Source organism: Momordica charantia (assembly GCF_013281855.1).
Source record: "Momordica charantia cultivar OHB3-1 chromosome 2 unlocalized genomic scaffold, Mcharantia_2.0 BLBB01000002.1, whole genome shotgun sequence".
Taxonomy (NCBI): Eukaryota; Viridiplantae; Streptophyta; class Magnoliopsida; order Cucurbitales; family Cucurbitaceae; genus Momordica; species Momordica charantia.
This window is the reverse complement of record NW_028275160.1, coordinates 7,924,661-7,947,984: the sequence shown is the minus strand read 5'-3', so window position 1 is coordinate 7,947,984 and position 23,324 is coordinate 7,924,661. Positions and strand designations below refer to the sequence as shown.

General features: G+C 31.5%; 2 protein-coding genes across 3 annotated transcripts; one reads left to right on the top strand and one right to left on the bottom strand.

Moving 5' to 3' along the window:
* Positions 1 to 277: 277 nt before the first annotated feature.
* Positions 278 to 2,968, bottom strand: LOC111017275 (transcription factor HHO6). Its single transcript, XM_022292981.2, has 5 exons — positions 2,532 to 2,968; positions 2,040 to 2,296; positions 1,510 to 1,915; positions 1,091 to 1,167; positions 278 to 889 (listed from the first exon to the last, which is right to left on the bottom strand). The coding sequence occupies exons 1-5, from the start codon at positions 2,743 to 2,745 to the stop codon at positions 608 to 610; spliced, it is 1,236 nt and encodes a 411-aa protein (XP_022148673.1). The 5' UTR covers positions 2,746 to 2,968; the 3' UTR covers positions 278 to 607.
* A 14,992-nt stretch (positions 2,969 to 17,960) lies between these two features.
* On the top strand, positions 17,961 to 23,311 carry LOC111017254 (Putative N-acetyl-gamma-glutamyl-phosphate reductase). Of its 2 annotated transcripts, XM_022292951.2 has the most exons (15): positions 17,961 to 18,110; positions 18,213 to 18,283; positions 18,557 to 18,697; positions 18,847 to 18,954; positions 19,109 to 19,195; positions 19,314 to 19,364; positions 19,480 to 19,551; positions 20,339 to 20,458; positions 21,042 to 21,102; positions 21,199 to 21,279; positions 22,111 to 22,190; positions 22,286 to 22,375; positions 22,448 to 22,576; positions 22,668 to 22,809; positions 22,979 to 23,311. In XM_022292951.2, exons 2-14 carry the CDS (start codon positions 18,242 to 18,244, stop codon positions 22,773 to 22,775), a joined length of 1,170 nt encoding a protein of 389 aa, XP_022148643.1. In that variant the 5' UTR covers positions 17,961 to 18,110; positions 18,213 to 18,241; the 3' UTR covers positions 22,776 to 22,809; positions 22,979 to 23,311. The 2 variants fall into 2 exon arrangements, with proteins under 2 accessions (XP_022148643.1, XP_022148644.1); XM_022292952.2 differs by lacking the exon at positions 17,961 to 18,110 and having other exon boundaries at positions 18,123 to 18,283.
* Positions 23,312 to 23,324: the final 13 nt, after the last annotated feature.

Sequence of the window (23,324 nt, the reverse complement as noted above, 5' to 3'; positions counted from 1 at the left end):
CCATTCTTGACTTATAAAATACATAATAAATATTTAATATATCTTTTTATTTACAAATTTAGAAAACTAGAAATCTAACATATTTCTGCCATTAAAAAAAAATTCATAAACCTTCCGCACGGGCTCTTAATTATTATCCATACTTATACAACTAATTAAGACTAAAACTACTTCATTGGGCAGCAAAAAACAACCAATCAGAAACGTCCACATAAACTTTGAAACTCAAATCCAACACCTCAAAGAAAATTTCATCAACCTCTAGAAATCCCCATGGTAAAGAAAGTAATGGTATTTATATAATCATGAGATGTATTTTGTTTTTCCCTTTTTCCTTTTCTTGGTAACAAGATTGGAAGATGAACTTGGTTTCTTCACATAAACATTGGCTTTAGCTTTCCTACAAACTTTTTTGTACCATTTTTAACACAAACAGTACTTTCTACTACTCAAGGGGAAGGGACACTAATCCTGCAAAATTTCAGACCCTCTTTGCTATCTCTCTCAACACAACATCCTTCACCTTTTTTTTTATGTACCTTATAATATATCTTCTTTTCTTCTTTTGCTTTTTGTTTTCAAAATTCATGGTGTGGGAAAACTCTTCTTATGCATCTTCATTTCCTGGTTTTTTACTTCTGCTCTTCCAGCTGTAGCTCTCCGACTTTAAGTCGTCGTCGTCGTCCATGCTGTCACCGCCCGTGGTCGACGTCCCACCGGTCCCTGCTAACTGAAGGGGGCCTTGGGGTGAGCCAGACTGAGAACTGCATGCCTTTGATGAATCGCCGTACTGATCTTGGGGCATCAACAATCCCCCGAGTACGACAACGGGTTGGTTTGCGGGGGCGACTGTAGATGCTGGAAGTCTTCTCGTGTGGAGTCGGTATTTCTGGATTAAGGAAAGCAACAGTTGTTTAATCGTCTGATCATCGTAAATGACGCGACGCGAAACATTATGGAGATAAGATAAGATTCTACACAGTTCATCAAAGAATGGAAAAGTGGGCAGAGCTCTTGTTCAACTTTTCAGTCGTGTCTTTAAAGTAGTACCATATACAAAAGGACATTGAAAGTAAGGTTTGGAGCTTGCCTGCAGATGACTCTTCACTTCGTCATTTGTGAGGCCATCGACCTGCATAAGTTCTCTAATCTGCTTCGGCGTGGCCACTGGAATTGATACAAAAGTTTCGAGTCAGAAAACCGACAACTTTCATCACTTTCAATCAGAAAAATTAACATCAACAACCAACTTCATAGTTCTTGACTTTTTGGTATATCACATAATGGTGATTAAGGTCTCTAGTTTTACATGATTTTCAGGCCATCAATCATTTAAACATAACAAGAATGTCATATTTATACCCTATAGACTAAATCACAACCAAAAACCCAATCTAAAGTGCTCAAAATTGTGAAATATGATGCTCAAAATTACGTAACACCTAGACTCAAATCCAAGAGAGTTAACAGATTATGCAATCTAGATTTAACATCAGCTTCATTTCTTACCCTGTGAGCCTCCCAGTTGCTGCAAGGCGCTAACAAAACGGCGATGCAACTCGGGCGACCAGCATCTCCTCTGCTTGCGAGAAGACTGGTGCTGGTGCTGGTGTTGGTGTTGCTGCAATCCGGTTCGTAAATTTGCCGAAGCAGTCAGTGTGGAAGACGAAACTGCTCTAGTCCCACTCGATCTCGAACCGCCACTAGAAGCTGATTCCTCTGTTGGATTTTTGATTCCTGGAGTGCAAAGAGAGAGCCCATGAATTGGAAATTCCTCCTTATCCTCCTTCCCCACAGCCATGCCTGGAGGAAACACAGAATATGCCTTAAATGGCACATGGCCCTGGCTCCTCAATCCATTCTTATTTCTACAAGAAACCTGAGTCACTACAGGGCCTCCTCCTTTCTCATTTCTCTGTGACCACAAAAGAAAAAAGAACAAGAAGCAAATTCCAACCTGATTATCTTCAGAGTTCACACACAAAAAGGATAAAAAAGATTTCACTGTTCTTATTCTTTGGATAAACTTAAAACTATACCTTAGTTTCAAATTTGGAATCTCGTTTCCGATCGTAGCTGTAATCAGTACTGTGGTGATTACCATCAGAGTTCCAAAGTTGAACAGAGCTCATCCAATTCTTCTGATCTCTATACTCTTTTCCTTTCCTGAAACCATCATCTTCTTCATCTTCTTCTTCTACATCTTGTTCTTTCTTCAGAGGTATGAACTCTTCCAAAACCGGTCGAGTTTTGGGAGCTGCACATTGGATTGACTCCTCCTTCACAGCTAAAATGGCTGAAAACACCAACATTAAAAACAGCCATAAGTGCAAAATGGGGGGAAATTTTTTCCCAAAGAATCTCCTCAAATGTTTGAATTCCAATGGTCTTCACACAGATTCCCCAAAATCCAAATCCCACGAATAAACCTCCTGGGAAAGTAAATTCCCCCCTTCCCCACCTATTGAATCGCAATCCCCTAAACAAATTCCAGAAAAAACACGAAAAAGATTAAGAGAAGAAGAACACACCATCTTTCAACAGAATCATACACATAGGAAGCTCCCGCTTGAAGGCATCGATCTTCCTCATTTCCTCCTCCAAATTTCTGACGAAATCGTTGAGCTTGGCGACCCTCTCGGGCACATTCGCGATCATGGAGACCTCCTTGAAGAAATCGGTGATCGTTTTGGGGACGAAACTGGGTCTGAAATCCAAACTGAGCTCAGGAGGAAGCGAACCCATGATTGATCTTCGCCTTCTCCGGAGAACCCAGATCCTCGATTCGATAAATCGTTGGGAGGATGGATCAAAAACGAAAAATTTTTATAAAAAAGAGGAATGGAGTGAGGTGTATTTGCATAAATAATGGCGATGGGAATATATATACAGAGAAAAGGGACAGAGAAAGAAGAGAAAAAGAAGAAAATGGTCTGATATCATATCATATGCGGAGATTCTGATCGATGGAGCGAGTGGAAGAGAAACCATTGCCGAGTTTTGACGGGGTTATAAAAGTCACTTTCGCGTCGTCGCGTATTTCCCCCTCACTGTACAGAGTGGGCTCGCTGAGTTAACTCAGCCCGATTTGACTCAGGGAAAAAGAGAATTTAATTTCGATTTTGTCTTTATCCTTTATTTATTTCTTTGTTCATTTATTATTTATATTCGTTTTCTGAATTGTTCTGACCGTTTAAAAACTATTTTAGTTTCTAAATTGTTTTAAGGGTTTTATTTTGAGATTTAAATCTTATTACTCAAATTTTCAAATTTATTCTATTTTTTATGTCTTGAAATTTGATTTTTTTAAACAAATAATTAATTTAGCCTTTCTTATTATTTTACCACCAAAGTAACGGAGTAAACATTGAATTTATCTCTTGGCGGGAGTTAACATCATTTTGGAACTCTCCAAAGGTATTTCCCTTTGTCGTGTTTGAATGAGAGTCTCGAGGTAACAAAATATCGAGTTGGCTTGAGGTTTTTTTCTTATCCTATTTTCATTTTTTTTTCAAGGGATTTTCTTTATCCTATTAATTAAAACGCACTTTAATAGATGTACGAATATTGTTTGTGTAACCTTCAAATTGACAAAGTGGAACTTGAGACTAACTTATTTTTAAAAGTTGCCCTCCAACCCGGACCTAACTATGTATTATAGTTTAATCTACTTGCTCATACAAATTTTTAAACTTTTATTCTAATTTAATTTTTAAATTGGGCCTAAAATATTATTTCAGCCCAGGGTAACTTTTAATTCATTTAATAAAATTTGTAGTTGGTTTCAAGCTCTTAAAGCTTATAATTTTTAGCATTTGTTCATATTAATTTAATTGAGGATGTACATTAACTCGATTTCTAGGCCGTAATCATTTTGTAGGAAAGATGATCGAGATGTTTTATATGTCAATATTGATGTCGGGTAGATAACATTTATGGTAAACAAAAATCAGACATTTTAAAATCGAAAATTAGCCAGAGAAAATAACAAATAATTTTAAACTAGTAGAATATTGTCAAATAAAAATAGTTTTGACTAAAAAAATATATGAGCATTCCCAACCTAACAAACAGTGTAGGGTATTCTTGTCCATTCATTTGATAAGATTTGTTCCCACAAAATGGATCACATGACCCCTAAATGATCGTCCACTAGTAGAACAAGATTATACATTACTAGCATTAAGAGATGATACAATATATAAGTGACACGATTAAAATTATTATTACACAATAAATTCTAAAAGCGAGATTAGTTTGCACTCTAATACATTCTAATACATTTTGACACGCACGCGACAAAACTTCTCTCTCTACCCTCAACTAAAAAAAGTCAAACAAATTCTTTCTAACATCTTGTCATTTAAAGAATATGCCCATAACATAGAAGACATGAATGAGTAGATTTAAGTTTGAATTTTAAAGATAAGACAATAGACGAGAACAATATTTGTGACCCTGATAATAATGAATTCTCCATTAATTTGGACCATAACTTGTGCAGAGACACTCAAATTAGATCTCTTCGACATCATGCAATTAGAGACATAGAAAATATTGTGATTGATGTATCAACAAGGCCAACTTGGAGTGGTGTATTAGAGTGACATATAATTAACAATATGGCTTCTTGACACAAATGGCTACTTAGTTTGGGGATCTTTCTCATTCCTTTACCAAATGCAATCTTGTGTTATAATAAAAAGAGGTTGAAATTTGAGTTGGGTGATACTTAGGCCCTAAAAGAAACAAAATTAGCTTCTAAATCAATGAGAAAGGCAATAAAGAGAATAGTAAATCCAATTCCACCGGGAGATGATGTGTGTTTTCTAGCGGCTTAGACTAATCCAATCAAATCACTTGACACCTCTTAATTTCTCCTACATCAAGTTCGTAATTTCGCTCAATAGAAAAGAATGTGTAACGTGTGTGGAGAACATGTAAAAGATGGATGCTGAATACAAACACAATGTATACGATTGTCATGAAGGAAAAAATAAATAGTTCGTATAGTGAGTAACTTTAAACAAGTACATTAGGAAGGACTATAAACAAAATACAATAAGATGACCATAACAACCATTTAGAAATATGGATAAAGTAGCCACTCAAAATCATCGATGAAATATATGGAAGGACACAAAAACCGATGTTTGTACTAAGAATTCGTAATAAAAAAATGAGCATGTAACTCTGGTTATATGGAGTGAATTAACTTTTCTAATGTAGACCTATATAATGTGATCCACAAAATGTACGGTTATGGGACTAGTAATTAACCATCATTTGCTCAGTTGAGTATAATTAATGGATTTAAATGTATCACTGTTTTAAGGTATATCTTAATTTAATATTAAATTTTATGCTTATGACATTTTTTTTATGAAGGTATACACTTTGTAAAAGAAAATAAAACACAGTTAAAATTGAGATAAATTCTTTAGAACCTAAGGAGATTATCTTGAAAATGCCAAGGATAAAAGTGACAATGAGGCAATCCATTAGAATTTATATTATAATTTAAAATATTTTTAGTATTATGAACGTAAGATGAGAATCGAACTTTCAACCTCTCTAAATAAGATGACTTAATCGCTGAGCCAAGTTTATATTAAGATTAAAATCTATCCTTCTTTACCATAAATCTGGCATCCATTCATAAATTATTTTTTCAATTGAAAATGGTAAATTTATATACTTATAAAAAAAATCTCAAAACATAATATATTTGTTAAGAAAATGTTCGAAAGGAGATCTATTGATCTTTTCTCTCTCTCAATATATTTCAACTATATTAGATGATTTGGACAGATAATGACCTGAAACGTGTCTTCACTTAAATAAATGTTGTAATAAATAAGATTTCCCATTGATTAACTAATTTATTTCAATGCATGAGAGGATAGGAATGGTTTACTTGTGACATGCCCCCTGCCAAGTCATCATTTAATGTCTAAAATTTTAATGTATATTATTTTATTATATTATGACAAAAAAATTTTACTGCATAGTGTTACAGGGAACAAAAGCAACGATTAGATTGGGAAAGAAGCACACACGTTAAGTGAGTGCCGGAAAACGTTGACCCGGGCCAACCCAGGTCGACCTCAGCCGACCAAGCGCCTAGGCGACTCGACACCGAGGAGGTCCTCGGTGTCGAGCAGTTCTCGACTAACGGCTCGTCCGACCGTTTCGTGATACCTCCCGTTTCGCAGTTACACCCGCAACGGATCTAAAATCGACGGGATTCACGTGAGACTGCTATAAGATGGACGGAACCATAGAGGTAAGGGGGCCAACTCTTGAGACTCAAATTCAAGATCCTTCCACTCTCCACGCATCGGAACTCGTGCGACCAGAAACACACCGGTTTAGGTTTGATTGGTTTTGCAGGTTCTTTGTCCCCTTCTTATCAGATTTGGTGCGGATCTCGAAAGGAACGAAAGAGCATAATTCACGCCATATATTGACAAGTGAATAGAAGCACATATTACCATTTTTTTAGTTTAATCTCATTAGATATGGTTGGACTAAAAAAAATTAAAATTTTCTATTTATTTTATTTTTGTCTAAATTTTTTAACATTCTATTTTAGTTTTTAATTTTGCATAAAAAACTATTATAATCCTTGTCGATAATTTTTTAATAAATTATTCGACAAAAACTTGACAACAAACACAATTTTTGTTCATTTACTTAGATTGATAGATGTATAAATATGGACAATGGCGTGTGTGAAGCCACATATCAAAGTTACAAAACAAATTTGTCTTGTAAAATGGTCATTGGAAAATTAAATGTAAAAGCCTAAATAAGTTTTTTTTTAGGGATTAAAACAGAAGGTTTAGAAGTTGATAAAATAAAAAAACATTTGAAAGTTGAAATTGAAATAAAAAGTTTTAACCTTAATTATATATTTGTTGCACTAAAAAAACCTTAATTATATATTATTTGAATCTCAACCTTAATCATTATTTCATTTTAATCTTTTATGTTTCTATGTTTTATGGTTGGGCCTAAATTTTTAGGTCATCGATTTCCTTTACTTCCTCGTAATAAATTTTTCTAATGTATTGATTAAAAATCTTATGGGTCACGACATAATTTTGTATCTATTACTTAAAGTTTATATCCAAATATGACATTGAGTTTAGAAATAGATTGGCTAATAATTCTATTAAAAACAACACAACTCGAACCAAAACAAAATTTTATAAACATTCCAGAAACATAATAAAATATTTAAAAATATAAAAACGATATTAGAGAATAAGTGTGAAAGCTTGAGGGCTTAAAATTAAATTTAAATCAATTAAATCTTTTATATTTGTGTATTCTTATTGTATTTATAATATTAAAAATGAGTGATAATTATCTTTAGAATAACCTTTTGTGATAAGTCTGGATAATATTAGATATAATGACTTGGGCTATGCAACACCAAAAATTTTCCTTGTTGCAGTTGGTAAAGAAACATGCCTGTGGTCCATTTTAATAGTCATATTTTTTGTTTCACTACATAATAATGGCATAAAACAAAATTTTCAAACTTTACCTTTAGAAATAAATAATTAAAACTCTAATCATAAAGCAGTTTTACTTGGAAGAAATTTGTTGGTGAGTCGAGTGACCTTCCAATGTCGAGATTCTTGTAAAATTGCAACAAGACCCAACACGAGTGGAAATTATAATAAATAAGAGGAAACAACAATGCACGAATTCAAACACAGGATCTCCGACTCTAATACCATATTAAAGACGAATAAACCACCACTCAACTCAAAACCTTCAACTCATGAGTTGAATAAATTTAATTCATTTATGAGTATCTGAAGAATTCTCTCCCTTGATTTCGGTCGTGCCAAATTGGTGATGGGTGCTGACTATGCTTAGTCAAGTCCCGGCTTTCATGTACGTTAATGGCAGTAATGGTAGGACAAGGTCGACCTAGTTCGTCTCTAGCGATTCTACTGACATTATCGGTTCGCATACTTCCTTTGGCTGTTCGATAGGTGGCTGCCTATTTTTTTCCCTTATAACAAAATTATAAAAAGTAGCATCAGACGAATAAGATATAAATTAGCTTTAAATTTCACATTGCAGTCCTAAATTTTAAAATAATTGAGGTGCGTCTATATTAAGTTTCTGTTAGATTAGTTTATTAAAAAAAATTCAAAGACTAAAATGCCCTTTTATGTAAATTCAAGTAATCCTCCTACGTAAATTCAATCATTCAAATTCATTAAAAATTCGATACTTTTTTTTAGTACAACATGTAGAGATAGAGATCAAACTCACAACTTCTCGTTGAGTCTTTGACAAAAATCGAACACCTTGTCACCTTATAATGGTAATAAGTTATAAGGTACTGGATTTTTAATGGATCACAAATATTTATATATAGATTTATATATAAGCCTATATATAAATATTCCCAGTTATATGTAATAAGTTATAAGGTGTTGGATTTTTAATGGATTTAAATTTTTGTTGTAGGATTAATGAGCTAATAGTAAAAAGTATATTTTTATTCCTTGAACAAATTTAAAAATAGGAATTAAAAAAAGCAAAAAAAAAAAAAACTTGATCGCGTAAGATTTCTTATAAATGAAAAATAAGAAATAAGAATAGTTATCAAATATCTATATTTCTCAAAAATTAGGAAGGAGAAACCGGAGATATTAAAAAAAAAAATCTAAAACCTATATTACATTTATAGAAATTATATTTCCAAATCCACAAAATATGAAAGTATAGAACTATATAATATTTCATTAGATAACTAATTTATATTTAGTCTCAAAATCATTAATAAATATTTTATATGGTCTCCATATTTAAAGATCTGATGAAAATAAATTTTCAATATCATTTCTTTTTACTCGATGCATCAAAATATTTTCGTTATAATGTTTTAGCGTAGCGATGTAGTGCCAAAAATTAATATAAAAATGACATGACATGCCACATTATCTGTAAAGTTCATTTTCAAATTCTTTTTTGTTTTCTTATCTTCTTCTTTTTTTCTTATCTTTTTTCTTTTTTACTTTTCTTTTTTCTTTAATGAAACTTCTCGTAGATGTTTGAAATATCCTAACAAAGTGACAAGAGAGAGGAGGCAAAGGAGAGAAGGGAAAAAAATAGAGAGAGAGCGAGAGAGAGTGGTTAAAAATGATAATGTGGCAACGTATAAGAGGTTGAATTGAGATAAACATTTTAAGTATTAAAACTTAGGTTCTAACCATAATTTCAATTTTACCTATATATTTCTTTTACAAACTTTATTATCAACATCTTATTTTTACTACGAGAAATCAACGTAATAAGTAGTTCGTACATATGACTAAATGAAGCAATATTATAATGTGACATTTTATCTTTATGTGATGGGATGGTCTAGAAAATCACATTCGTTGAAAAACAGGAATTTGTATATGGTTTTAAAATATTATTTTGATTATAACAAAAATATATATATAATAAAAATCAATGCTAATTCTGTTTTGAAAATAATGTATTATTAAATTTTTGTGACTCATTTGATTAGTCGTTAGAATTAACTTTTAACATTAAATTTAAGTTATTTCTTCCTGATGGTTCTTCTTTTTTTAAACACTTAAATTCCATAATTTCTATAACCTAGATGAATATTCATATAATTTTCAAGTCCTTTCCTTATTTAAAAAAATAGTAAAAAGAAAATATATTTTAAACCTGTTTCTTCTGATTTTCTCTTCAATTCATTTTTATTGATGATCTATTATTTTAAAATTTTTCGTTCATTTGAAAATTAAAAAAAATACTCCTAAATAATAATTTTGAGTATACAACAATCTTAACCTTTATATCATAAAAATAGAATAAATTTATTTATACCATCCAACTTGAAAGGAGTGATATTTTGAAGTGTTAGCAAATAATTTTTTTTAAAAATCTTCAAAATATATTCTCACAAACAAAAAATTTATACAAGATAAAACAATATAAAAGTACCATTATGAAATTAATTTATTGGTAACAAACATAGATATTTAAAAGGAAAAAAAAGAGTCAAAATCCAAATTAAAGTGCCAATGTGAAGCCTCAAAGTAGACTTTCTACCACCAAAATCCAATCAAGTATATTGAAAATCCCATCATATTAATCATTTCTTCATCCTTCAATCATTCTAATAAAGTAGATACCTTGAATGGATCCTTTCACTAGCCCAATACCTAATATCTATATTCCAAGGGTATTTTAGTAAATGTATTTTTTATACGATTCAATTATCGAAACTGCCCCTAATCCAATACCTAATCACCCTTAACTCTATTTTCAATACTATTTATAGAGATTTTATCGAGATAAAGGAACTCTCATCTCCAAATCATACTGCTTTTGAGATGAGACTTTTTTTTATAAGAAAAGTTCAAAATATAGTTGCATATGAAAGAGAAAGTAAGGAGGTTCGAAGCGTTTTTCTAAATATCGAAATGGGAGCTATTCTCCATCTTTTCAGAAAATTTGATGGATTTAGTGAAAGTTGAAAGAATTCTGCCAAAAAATTCTGCCAAACTATACATTTTTATATTTACCCATTTCAACTCATGTCAAACAAAAAAGAGTTGGTAATTTACATTTTCACCTGATCTCTACATTAATAATTGACCACTACTTAAAATATAAAAATTATCAATATTTCAACCCGGTCAACCTATTGATTTTTTCTAAAACGAAAATCACATCCCAAAAATAAAATTTAAATATATGTTAATAAAACTATAGTCTTCAGTTCAACAACAAGTGAAGTAGATATTCCAACCTCCAACATAAAAAGTATACGTCTTAATTAATTGAGCTTTACCCAGATGGATAATCATAGTCATTTAGTATATAAAGGTAAAATGGACAAAAGTAGCGAGTTTCTTTGTTTAAAAAAAAAATAATAATAAAGAAAGAGAAAGAGGCTTTTTTTTTTTAAATTAAAAAAAAAAATCATTATGGATTGACTCTTTCAGCTAGGGTAAATCAAAAGAATTTAGAGAGAATGGTTTATAACCTCGTAATGACCACTAACCTAGAAATTAATTTCTTATAGGTTTCTTTGACAACTAAATATAGTACGTCAAACGTTGTAATTAGTCAAGGTGCGTCTAAAGTGACTCGAACTCTCACGAATATCAAAAAGTTTGTCACATTAAGGATATAATATCCTATATTGGAGAGCACTATCATGGCTTCAAAAAAAATCCCTCATAGGTATAAAATCATTTTGGCGTTGTGGGGGAAAGAAATTGGCCACCAAGGTGGAATATTTTTGTTGTTGATAGGCTATATGTTGATTTAGATTCCAACAACTTAATTAGCTTACTATGTTCATCATTAAACCTTAAAATAAAATTAATTAAACTATAATTTGGACCAAATCAAAAGATTATACTATTGCTTATTTTGGTGTCCCCCCAATTCTTTTTTCTCAACTTTCCAAAGAATTCCTCCCACTATGGGGCATCATGACCTCTTCCCTTCATTTGTGGATTTGATTTTTTTTTCTTATTTTCTATGAAAGCAAATCTTTAATCTTCAATATTGTATCTTAAAGGTCAAAAATGAAATTAATTCAAGTCTAATTAGGTAAGTTGACTCAAAACATTTCAATATCTGATCATGTGTGTTGTTTTCCAAGTCTAAATTCAAAATTCCACATTGATTTTATTAATTTTTTTAGCTTTTGTCATTAATTTTCCCTGAATAATTTTTTAAAAATCTAAATATATGTTTGAAATTACAACATTTTTACCCACTACAAATGACTTCAAATAGAAGACACGCTATTAAGAATCTTTGTTAAATAAACTATAAAATTTAAAGACAACAATTTATATAATTTCTAAAAAAAAATAAAATATAAAGCAGAACATTTAAAAGTTTATAGTCCATAAAATTATATATATTCATGTCAATAGATTTGTGCATTGTTCATTTTGATTTATAAAATAGAATGTATAGAACTAGTGGTAAAAGGAAAAAAATATTAATAGAAAAAATTGGATGACTAATGCAAAAAGTGAAAAGAGAAAATCGAATGTTAAACTAAGAAATTTAACTACAATTTAGTGTTAATAACTTGCAAAACTAAAGGAAGAAAAGCAAGACACCATTATTTTCCAACTTGAAAATTGATGTTAGAATTTAATTTTTAAGTTTAGTTGGATACAAATTAATTAATGATTTATTTTGAGTACAAACAACCTAGGGTGATGTGATTTCAAACCTACAATTTGTTAGATATTTTAGAGATACATACTTTTTATTGTCAATTCGTCAATTCTTGACTTTAATACATTGATGATTAAGAAAAGTAAATTGATGCAGTAAGTTTTTCCTTTCACAAAAATGTTCAAAAATTGAATTATCATTTCAACTGTTCTTGAAAGAAAATAAATTTAGTCCATAAACTTTGAAAAATGTCATGTTTATTTATCTTAATTTGTTTCTAAATTTTTTTTTTGAAAAAATCAATTATATATCTAAATTTTAAATGATTAGATGTATTATTTTTCTTTTTTAATTCAACAATGATATTAGTTGGAGATCCAACTATCTATTCTTAAGATAGTAATAAATAAAAATAAACTATATTCAGATTAATGATTCTATATAGTCTATTAATATTATTAGACACAACGTGACAATAAATGGTAAAAATAAATTAATAATTCTTAAATAAAATAGAGCAACCGTTCCAACAAATTTATCTTTTGAAAGCACGTATTATATGAATCAAATTACCAACTTCTTATTTCTTGTTTTCCATTTTTTTTTATTTTTAAGAAACATAAGCGTGTTTGATAACAGTTCTGTTATTCTCGTTTTTTATTTTTAAGAAACATTTTCGTATAAAAATTTTGAAAATAATAAAATTAAGTTTTTTTTTTTTGTTTCTCGTCACTATTTTCAATGTTTTTCAAAAATAGATAGGAGCATTATTTTGCTTTTTTTTGACATATAAGTTATAATGCATATTAAATATCAAAAAATAAATATAAAATAAAAGTTTGAATATTTAATTTAAAAATTAATTTTTAGAATAAAAAATAAGAAATAGTTACCAATTATATTTCTGTTGAAAAAGAGAAAACGAGCAAAAACATTACCAAAGAGATAATCATTATATAGTTTAATTTGGTGAATAAAAGAATTTTTTAAAGACAAATGTTGGTGAATAATTGAAGGGACAAAAACGTGAGAAATGGGAAGAGAAGAAAAGTGGATAGATGCGATTGTGAGAGCGTGAAGACACGCGTGAGATGGGGCGCGTGGGTGGGGTCAGTGTCAGAAATTGGGGTTAAGACTTTAGAGATAAGGAATCTTAAAGGGAAGAGTGGGGCCCAATTGGGGGCGAAATTTGTAATTGCAAAAAGATTCTGTGTCTTAAAAAACTGAAAAAAGAGACAACCTTTTTAGTGGCGTTGGATTCCAATTTCTTGTCCCACTCACCCTCATCATTGACTATTTTTTTCCAATTCCCAACCCATTCTAATTCTTTTTCCATTATTAATTGTTCTAGAAAAATGTATTTATTAATTTATTGTTTTAACTTTTGATCGCCGTTTCTGATTAGGAAGACATATTAGCTACTGTAGACTCAACGTGGCTCCTTGTGACACCTATAAGACATAAACTTACACCGATATAGTACTCAACATGTACATTTTGAAACTTAATTTAGAACTAAGTTTGTCGGTGTTAGAGTTGAGCTTAATTTGGATGCAAGAAATTGTGTACATTTGAGAAGGTGTGACTCTACATTTTATAGGAGGGGAATATAGCATTAGAAATTTAGGCTTAATTTAACGTTGCAACTGTTCATACTTGTTGTTCAACAAGTTTTCCACCATTCAATTGTACTCGTGCAGAAGATTTCCTATGTCATATTAAAATCTTTCTCAAACTAGAGTCGGACTCTACTTGTTTTGTCTGTCACAAATCCCTCCTCCTTATCTTTGGAGTGTATTAGCTGAGGCTTCAATATACGTGTACTCCAAAGAGGGGAAGACCATATGTAGCATTTAGTTTTACCCCATGACATTATCTTTTATATATAGTTTTCTATATGCATGGTTTATATTTACAATATAGGTTAAATTCTATTTTGTTATCCGACAATTCAAAATTGTTTCATTTTAGTCTTTGAATTTAAAAATATCTATTTTAGTTTATAAACTTTGAATTTTATTTCATTTTGGTCTCCAAATTTTAAAAATTTTTATTTTAAAATGATCGAAACGATTAACTTTTTAAAGTTAAGGGACTAAAATAGATATTTTAAAATTTCAAAAAAAAAAAATTGAAAGTTAGAATGGTAAAAAGAAATTTTGACCTTCTAAGATTTTGGAGGGATTTTTTTTAAAGGATTTTTGGAGGTTGTTGGTGGGTGGGATTTGTATAATTTGAGTAAAATCTAGAGAGAACTGAATAATTTTGGTGGGGGCAAGCAATAAGAAGCACATTAGGTAATTTGTAATTAATCACATCGCATGTTCTCCATTAAATTATACAATATTTTATCTAATTAATTAAATGGTCTAAGATTTCAAAGTTGGTTTAAGCTAAATTTAGGTCGAATCTGATATGCATTTAAAAAGGTATTTTAAATGAACCCTTTTGAAAGATAACTCATTAATGCTTCATCTAAATTTACTTTTAAAATACTTTTAAATATTTAGTATCTAATATTTTGATGTTTTTTCAATTGAGTCCGTTGTGTTTTAAACTTTTTCAATTTAGTCTCTTACCGTTATAAATATCAAAATTAACGGATGATAAATTTATATGTTATAATATTTAGTGAATTTGCCGAAGTTTAAAAGAGAAAAAATATTCATCTAAATAGTTAAAGTTTCTAATTCATTATTCAAATTATTGAGAAATTGGTAAAGATTTCGAGTTTCTTTTTTAATGATTTTTTTTCACTTCTAAATTTTCATAAATTCACTAAGTCATGTCACGTAATTTAGTTTATCATTAATCAAGTTTTAACATCCATCCATTTTTAAACAATAAAGACTAAATTGAAAATACTTCTAAATATTAAGGACTAAAATATATATTTAACTTATTTTTAATTATATATATTTTTATAATATTTCAAACTACTTCTGATTAATTAATTAAAAAAAATGTGTCAATTAAAAAAACCATATTTAATCTTTCCTAAACACTTTTAGAAGTCATCTCAAACACACTCTTGGAGTTGGAGTTGGTCTAAGTTCGACTCGAGTTCAGGATTTGTTTGCGAAGCCCAACCTGTCACCCTTCAGATTTAAAACAGATCACTACTTTAAAATTTGGGTTAGGCCCACAGATTACAGGGCAATCAATTGGACTAGGCCCAAAAGATCTAATCCATAGTCCATTTGAAACCTCCCTTTTTAAGGATGCATTTATGTATAATTTCTTTTATCTTAAACCAATAATAAACGTGTCGTACCTTTTTCCTTATTGTCTATGACAAGGGCTAACGATCAAAGTTTGGGATAGAAGCATGTGATGCAAAAGTCTCACGTATGATGTTTCTTGTGAAGGGGGTGCGTGGCTACGCATTGGAAGCTTCGACCAACTACTATTGGTCAATTATATTTCGTGCCTACCTCTTACTAGCTCCAACCGTTTATTAGGGATAATTAGGATTTAGGACAAAAAAACACATAACGTAAATTATTAAAATTGAACTTTTAAAACAATATAAACTAAATTGAAGAAACACACCAATATATAAATTAAATTTAAAATGTATAATATGCTTAAAAATTCATGTGGTATCTATTATCCATTTGAAGTCTAGCTGTACATATAGTTTCACAAGTAAAGAATCAGAAATTTTCATGTAACTTTTTACTAATATAATCTTTTCCATTTTGAAAATTTAGAAGAACGAGAGAAAATTTTGAAATCTCAAAATATTTATATATAATCTCCTAATTCAAATGGATCGAAGAGAGCAACCACATGCACCCTTCCTCCTCCCCTCCTTAACTTTACTCTTCTCGTCGTTGAAAAAGTTTATATGTTACCTTTTTACTTATATAACCTCGATAGCTATGAAGATAGCTTCAAATGTACGAGAGAAAAATTACAAAAAAGTAAAACAAAAACGTAAAATCGAGCCAGAGATAATGCATGTGTATTGAAAGGGAGGACATAGAATTATAAAAACTTATGGAAAAGGCAAAAACCACGTGTTATATACGTTTTGTCCCAATCTACCCCTATATACTTTCCTTTTCCTGCATAAATGATCTAAACAAATTTTTAGTTAAAAAAAAAAAAAAAAGTCTAAAACAATTTTATTTAATAAATTCCAAAAACGACCGTTTTTTTCCTCCTGAAAAACAAAAATATAAGAAGCAAATGACCTTTCAATACAATCAAAGGACACTGCCTTCCGGGGCTTTTCAGGAATTTTCACTTAAACATATGTATCAATATTTTTTTAGTGAATGTATAACCGTATTGTCTACAAAGTTTAATTGCGGGGTGTTCAAAAAATTCAACAATCCGATGAACCTGACGAAACCAACCTAAATTGTAAGGGTTGGGTTGGGTTAGATGAAGCCTCGGGTTGGGTTGGGTTAGATGAAGCTTCGGATTGGGTTGGGTTGTGATTTTTCCAACTCGATCGGGTTGTGTTGGTTCTCAGATTCAACCTTTAAAAAATCGGGTCAATCCAACACAACCCGAATTTATGCATATACGTGTATTTTTTAATTATATGTATATATATATATATATCCTCAATATCAACCGTCCATTTAGTTTTAATCCTAACCCTCAATCGTCGTAATAATTAAAAATTAAGAATAAAAAAAACCAATTTTGGGTTGGGTTGACCATCCAATTCAAACCTGATGATTCGTATATATTGTCAACCCAAAAATTCGGATTGATCCCAAAACCCCTCATAACCCGACTCCACCCAATCCGTGAACACATTAACTTAATTGGGGGAGATTTGGATACTTGATAGATTTTAAAATTGTAAAAATGGAGGATTAAACCATCTTCTTTTGATCACATAAAGTGCAAGTTTTATCTACTTGAGCTATGTATAATCTTGAAAGATCGAGTTTTAGGACATGTATAGATACTTTTTCATATTGTAAGTTTGATGGAGAAAGTTGATGAAAGACCTATTTGATAATATTCTTATTTTTATTTCTCATTTCTTTTTTTTTTTTTAACTTTTTGTTTTTGTATTTTTATTTTGAAGAATAAAGTATAAACACAGAAAGTGTTTAATATATGTTTCTAGATTCCGAATTAAAAAATTAAAGTTTTACTTGAAAGTTAGTTTTTTAAAAATAAAAACAATTACTTTTATGTCAGTTTAAAAAACAAATTGAAAACAATCATTTTTTTAACTTGTGTTTTTATTTATAAACTTTGTATACAATTTATATAACCCCTAAAAGACTCTGTTAATATTGCATGAAGTGGAGACAACTTGTTAAGATATTATAACTATTAGGGTTCGAATTCTCACTTTCATCTATTGTTAAATTCATAAAACAAAAAAATATTGATGAAAATTTAAGAATATTACATCACAAATACGAAAGTAAGGATTCAAATTTATAATTTTTAAGAGAAATAGTAATTAAGCTTAAATTCATTTATATGACATGATAAACGTATCTTAAATTCAATCTATCAGACAAATATTCGATTAGCCATCTCCGAACTAAAAAAAAGAGAGATGTTGAAGTTTTACCTAGAAAAATTGTACACATTTAAAAATTTCCAAATTGTACAATACATTTAATCCAAATTGCATTTCTCAAAAACCCTAGGACGCCCCAATTGACTACAATAATTGAAAAAAAAAAAAGAAAAAAGAAGAAGAATTAGAAGAAAAAAGAAGGAAAAATAATGGAAGAACTTGGACGTTCACGACATCGAGTGTATCAAAAAAGAAAGAGAAAAAAACCATATGATCGAAATTTGTCTCGGACGTTCACGACATGGAGTTATACCCAAGCTAACCCCACAGAAAGCCCATTTCCATTTTTTCAATTCAATCGTCTGGAAGAACAGCGGAAAGTTTTTCAGCATCGCATCAGCATCTCGTAATCAAAGTTTTGAGTGCTCATTGTCCCCATATTATCGCATTCGAATGGGCATTTTCAGTGATTTCTTAAAACTTTATACCCTTTCGTCAAAATTTGCAGGGGCTGCCTGAAGAACTGTCGAGTGGAAGATGGCGTCTTCAGCCTTCAGTTCTGTTTCTTGTTTCCTCAAGGTTTGGACTTGTGGTGCTTTTTGTTTGATGACCCAGAAAATGTTGGGTTTATTACTAAGTTATAGACGATTTTGAAGTGTCAAAGTAACCGAGAGAGTCCCTTTTGGTTCTTCTTCGTTTTTGTGTTCTTCTTCGAAGACGCAACTTGAAGAGGAACGAGTTTTCGTTTCCATGGTGGCAAGTGGAACTGTGTGAAAGTTCCAAAAATGTGAGCTGAGAGAGGCTTTCCTCTGTTCCCTTCTGTAAATTTTGTTGTGCTGGGTTGTTTTGCAGGATGAATCAAGGCTTTGGAAGCTTAAAAAGAGAAATGAAGGTAAGGTGTTTGTTAAATGTTCAGTGAGCACTAAAGCTCAAAAGCCGCAACCGCAAGTTCGCATTGGTGTTCTTGGAGCCAGTGGCTACACTGGTTCGGAGGTAGCTTTCTCTAGCCTTGAACTTAAGTATCACTTCTGGAAGAAATTTACTTGCCGAGGCCAAAGCAGGCATTTTGGAATGATGTGACATAAAAACAGGGAACTTACAAGTTACAAAATAAAGTTTTTTTTTTATAATCACTGTTGCAGATTGTTAGGCTTCTAGCAAATCATCCACACTTTGGCATTACTCTCATGACAGCTGATAGGAAAGCTGGTCAACCGTTTTCATCAGTATTTCCTCATCTAATCACACAAGTATGACCCTCTTTATAACATGATTCTATTTGATGTGGTCATGGTTAATTTCATTATGTTTCTTAAAGTAAGTTGCTTGAGATGGACCTTCTGAAGGTATAGTGTTAATAAATTGCTGCGGAATTATGTTGGCTGAACTCGTTGCTGTTTACAGGATCTTCCAGATTTGGTAGCCATCAAAGATGCAGATTTTTCAGAGGTGGATGCCATATTTTGCTGCTTGCCACATGGAACTACTCAGGTCATTGTCGAATTTCAGTTCATTTAACAATTACTTATGAGATTCCCCTTGGTATCACAAATATTATGTAGTCTTTTCGAATTCCCAATTCACATTTCTTTGTATTTTCTTTCCCCAGGAGGTTATTAAAGCCCTTCCCAAGGAATTAAAGATTGTCGATCTTTCAGCTGTATGTTAATTTATAATTTCTGTGCACGCGTGAATGTGTTTTTGTTGTACTTTTATTCCATTCTGTGGATGAAATGATGAATTGTTCTCATGAATTGTGCTCAATGATTATTCAGGACTTCCGCTTGCAAGATCCATCCAAGTACGAGGAGTGGTACGGCCAGGCACATAGAGCAGTGGATTTGCAGGTGTCTTATTAGTATATGTTTATTTGAACTACGCAAAATTTTCATTGGCTTATATGCACTAAAAGAAGGAGAACTACAAGTTTCCCATGCTGGACATCCAGTTTAGTAGGATGAAAGGGGCAAGAAATGTCTAAACAGTCCTTTATGAGTGATGCCAAGAGAGAACGCAACACTTCTGCTATTCCATATACCTTCACAGTCCTTATTGTTAACATGGAAACTTCTGTCTTCTATCTAAACCAAAACCAAGAGAACACATCACACTTCCTTTCCATCAAAGCGAGGTCTCTACAAGGTTTAGTTGGGAAATATTTGCACTTTAAAATATTTGCCGAGTACAAACCAAGTAAAGAAATTTCCTCCCTGTGATAAAACGGAAAAGAGCTTACCCATGCTGTTGGGTGACGAGATTCTTTAGTTGATCAAGAGCATTGATTTCCAAATCTGCTAATTTTTTCTTGTCCCGCCTACTTAGGTCTTCTTCTAATCAGTTTGGTTAACCTTCATGTGTTAACAAGGCCATGTTCTTCCATAGTTCATTTTCCTTTTTTTTTTTATTTTCCTTTTATGTTTCCTTCGAAGCCTTAATACTGTGTTTTTCAGCTGAATCTGCAACTAAGGTTGTGTTATTTTTAGGAAGTTAAGTTTGTAAATTTTTGTTCGGAGGTAAATTGGAGGTAAGATAGGATGTCAACCTTGCATTTTTTTGAAACTTATTTCTCACTTTTCTCTTAAAATTAAATTATGCTGAATTTGTAATGTTAAAAATATTTCATACTGGTTTCAGAAAGAAGCTGTGTATGGTTTGACAGAGATTTTGAGGGATAAAGTCAGGGGTGCTCGCCTTGTAGCCAATCCTGGTTGTTATCCAACATCTATTCAACTTCCTCTTGTGCCCCTAATAAAGGTTTCTGTCTATCCCTTGAATATTTCATTTGCACATGAGAATTTCAATGAATGCTAAATTGACAATCTTTTTTTTTTCCATATTTCTATGTTTATAGAATCCTAAGTACAGGAAAAACATTCGGTTTATCTGTTCTGAATACATTAGGAAAGCGTTCATGTAAATTAGTAATTCCATAAAATTGAAAACAAAAGTAGAAACTCAAAATAGGGCACGGGGAGCACGGTTTTTTTTTTTCTTTTGGAGGTCAATTCTATGAGATTTTCTGTCTAGCTCCAAAGCCAATCACTTCATCAGCCATAGCTAATAATGCTATATGGTTTCTTTTCTTGCATTTATCTCTCTTCATTATTAAAAAATACATGGCTGATGTATTAAAATTTTTTTAAGTCAAAACTAATATATAATATCAGGGGAAAAAAGAATCTCATGTAGGTACTTCTGTAATATTATGCTTCCTTTTATCTCTAGTACATCAAAACATCAGTGAGATGATATTTACAATAGATGTTGGCAAAAAAGATAACTATCCTGAAATTATTGTTGCAAGCCTGTAAATATCTCTCAAATATTTTTCTTTCAGGCTAATCTAGTACAACTTGGGGGCATCATTATTGATTCTAAATCTGGTGTTAGTGGAGCTGGTCAGGATCTACAATCTATACTTTCTGCCAAATATTTTAGTTATAAACTCTTGAATCTCTTATACTGTTTCTTCATTAACTTGGTTCACTCGGTAGGACGTGGTGCCAAGGAGGCAAATTTATACACTGAAATAGCTGAAGGCATTTATTCATATGGAATTACCCGTCATCGTCATGGTGAGTTTGAAGAGGCACTTCTCATATCTTTTTCCAAGTTTTTTGCATTCTACTCTTTGACATTTAGCTAATGAAATAGAATAAGCTCAGCTTGATAATAATTTTGTTTTCCTTTTCTTTTTCAGTTTTATGTTTTTGAAAATTAAGCTAATAAACACTATTTCCATTGATACGTTTCTTTATTTGTTTTCTACTTTTTTTTTTAATGTTTTCAAAATCTAAGCAAAATTTGTAGGACTAAAAAAGGTAGTTTATAAAAATTTTGTTTTGTTTGAGTAGTTTGGCTAAGAACTCAAATGTGTTTTTAAGAAAAATAAAAAAACATACCAAAGAAATTGCAAGGAAAGAAACATAACTTCTAAAAACAGAGAACTAGAAACAAAATTGTGATTGAACAAGGTCTTAGTTCTGGAGTAGGTCACTTTCTTGGAGAGCTAAATATCAACTAAGATGCTAGTGGCTGCTATCTGATCAAATTAATCGTGCTGCGAACTGTTGATTTTGTTATACCTTCATCTCGGCATCACCTATGCTACACTGATTATCTATTGAGCACAGTGAAAAACATCTAGAGAGAATAATCACTATTCTGAAATCTACTTATAAAATTGGTAAGATTAGAACTGATTGTTTGTTTTCTTTTCCTGGACTTCACGTTGACATGAGCGTCTGCCAGTAAAATAGTTGATATTTTGATCTTGTGACACGGGGGTATTCATTTCCTATCTTCTTTATCTCTTGGATCTTTAAACAGGTTTAGGAATATCATGATTGATGTACTTTTCAGCAGATTGCATGATCTAATAATCTTTTTTCTTCGTTACTTTTTAGTTCCTGAAATTGAGCAGGGACTATCCGATGTTGCAAAATCGAAAGTAACCGTCAGTTTTACACCACACCTAATGCCAATGGTAATTATTACACTTGGATGTGCTAATAAGGTTCATCTTGGGATCATTTTTTTACTTGCAGTAATTTAATGAGCGTATTATTATTCGCGTGCTAGATTCGAGGTATGCAATCAACTATATATGTTGAAATGGCTCCAGGGGTGACAACTGAGGATTTGCATCAACACTTAAAAGTCACCTATGAGGTATGAATAACTATTCCCAATCTGCAGACTCAGTGCTAACTTGTTTGATCTTTTATTCATGTTTCCTTGTAGGAAGAAGAATTCGTGCGCGTGTTGGAGAAAGGAGTCGTCCCTCGTACTCATAATGTTCGAGGATCTAATTATTGCCACCTCAACATCTTTCCTGATCGAATTCAAGGAAGGGCTATCATTGTTTCTGTTGTAAGTTGATCAAGTTCATATATTAACATTGAAACATGCATGTCCCTGTAGATGCGGTACCTAATAACGATCTTGATGGATCGATGAGCAGATTGATAATCTTGTGAAGGGGGCTTCAGGTCAAGCTATACAGAACCTCAATGTCATGATGGGATTCCAAGAAACCACAGGGCTCCTTTACCAGCCCTTGTTTCCATAAAACACTGTTCCTGTTAACCGCGTGAAAAAAACTAGTAAGTCCAAGTTAAAAACTCTCCCTCACCTACTTTATTTTGTCATTTTGGTAGCAATCGGGCCATGGGTTCTATCACCATCTGCACTGTTTTCGGCTTTTCTGTCCCCGCATACTCTCGAACCTCGTTTGATGGTCAATTTAATTAGATTTCACTACTTGTTGTGTAGATTATGTATGAGATGAAGATGCTCCATTTGTGGAAGCTCCAACCTCCGATTGTATCATAAGAGTTATCAATGGTGGGAAATAAGTTTTGGTGACAGTTGATTCACCCAGCAATGGCATTTGTTCAAGAATGTCCCCTGTACTGTTCTCTTCCAAGGTAAGCAGCACTTTCTTTTGTTGATATGTTCACCTTTCTTCTCAATAAAGAACTGTAAAAGGCTGAGCTAAATTATACTATTTCTGCTGTGGTGGATCTATGATTTTCATGCTGGGAGAAATTTTGTCTAAACATTTAGTAGAGAAAATTTCAAGTAAATTGATGCAGTTTCTCACAAGTTTTTGGTTAAA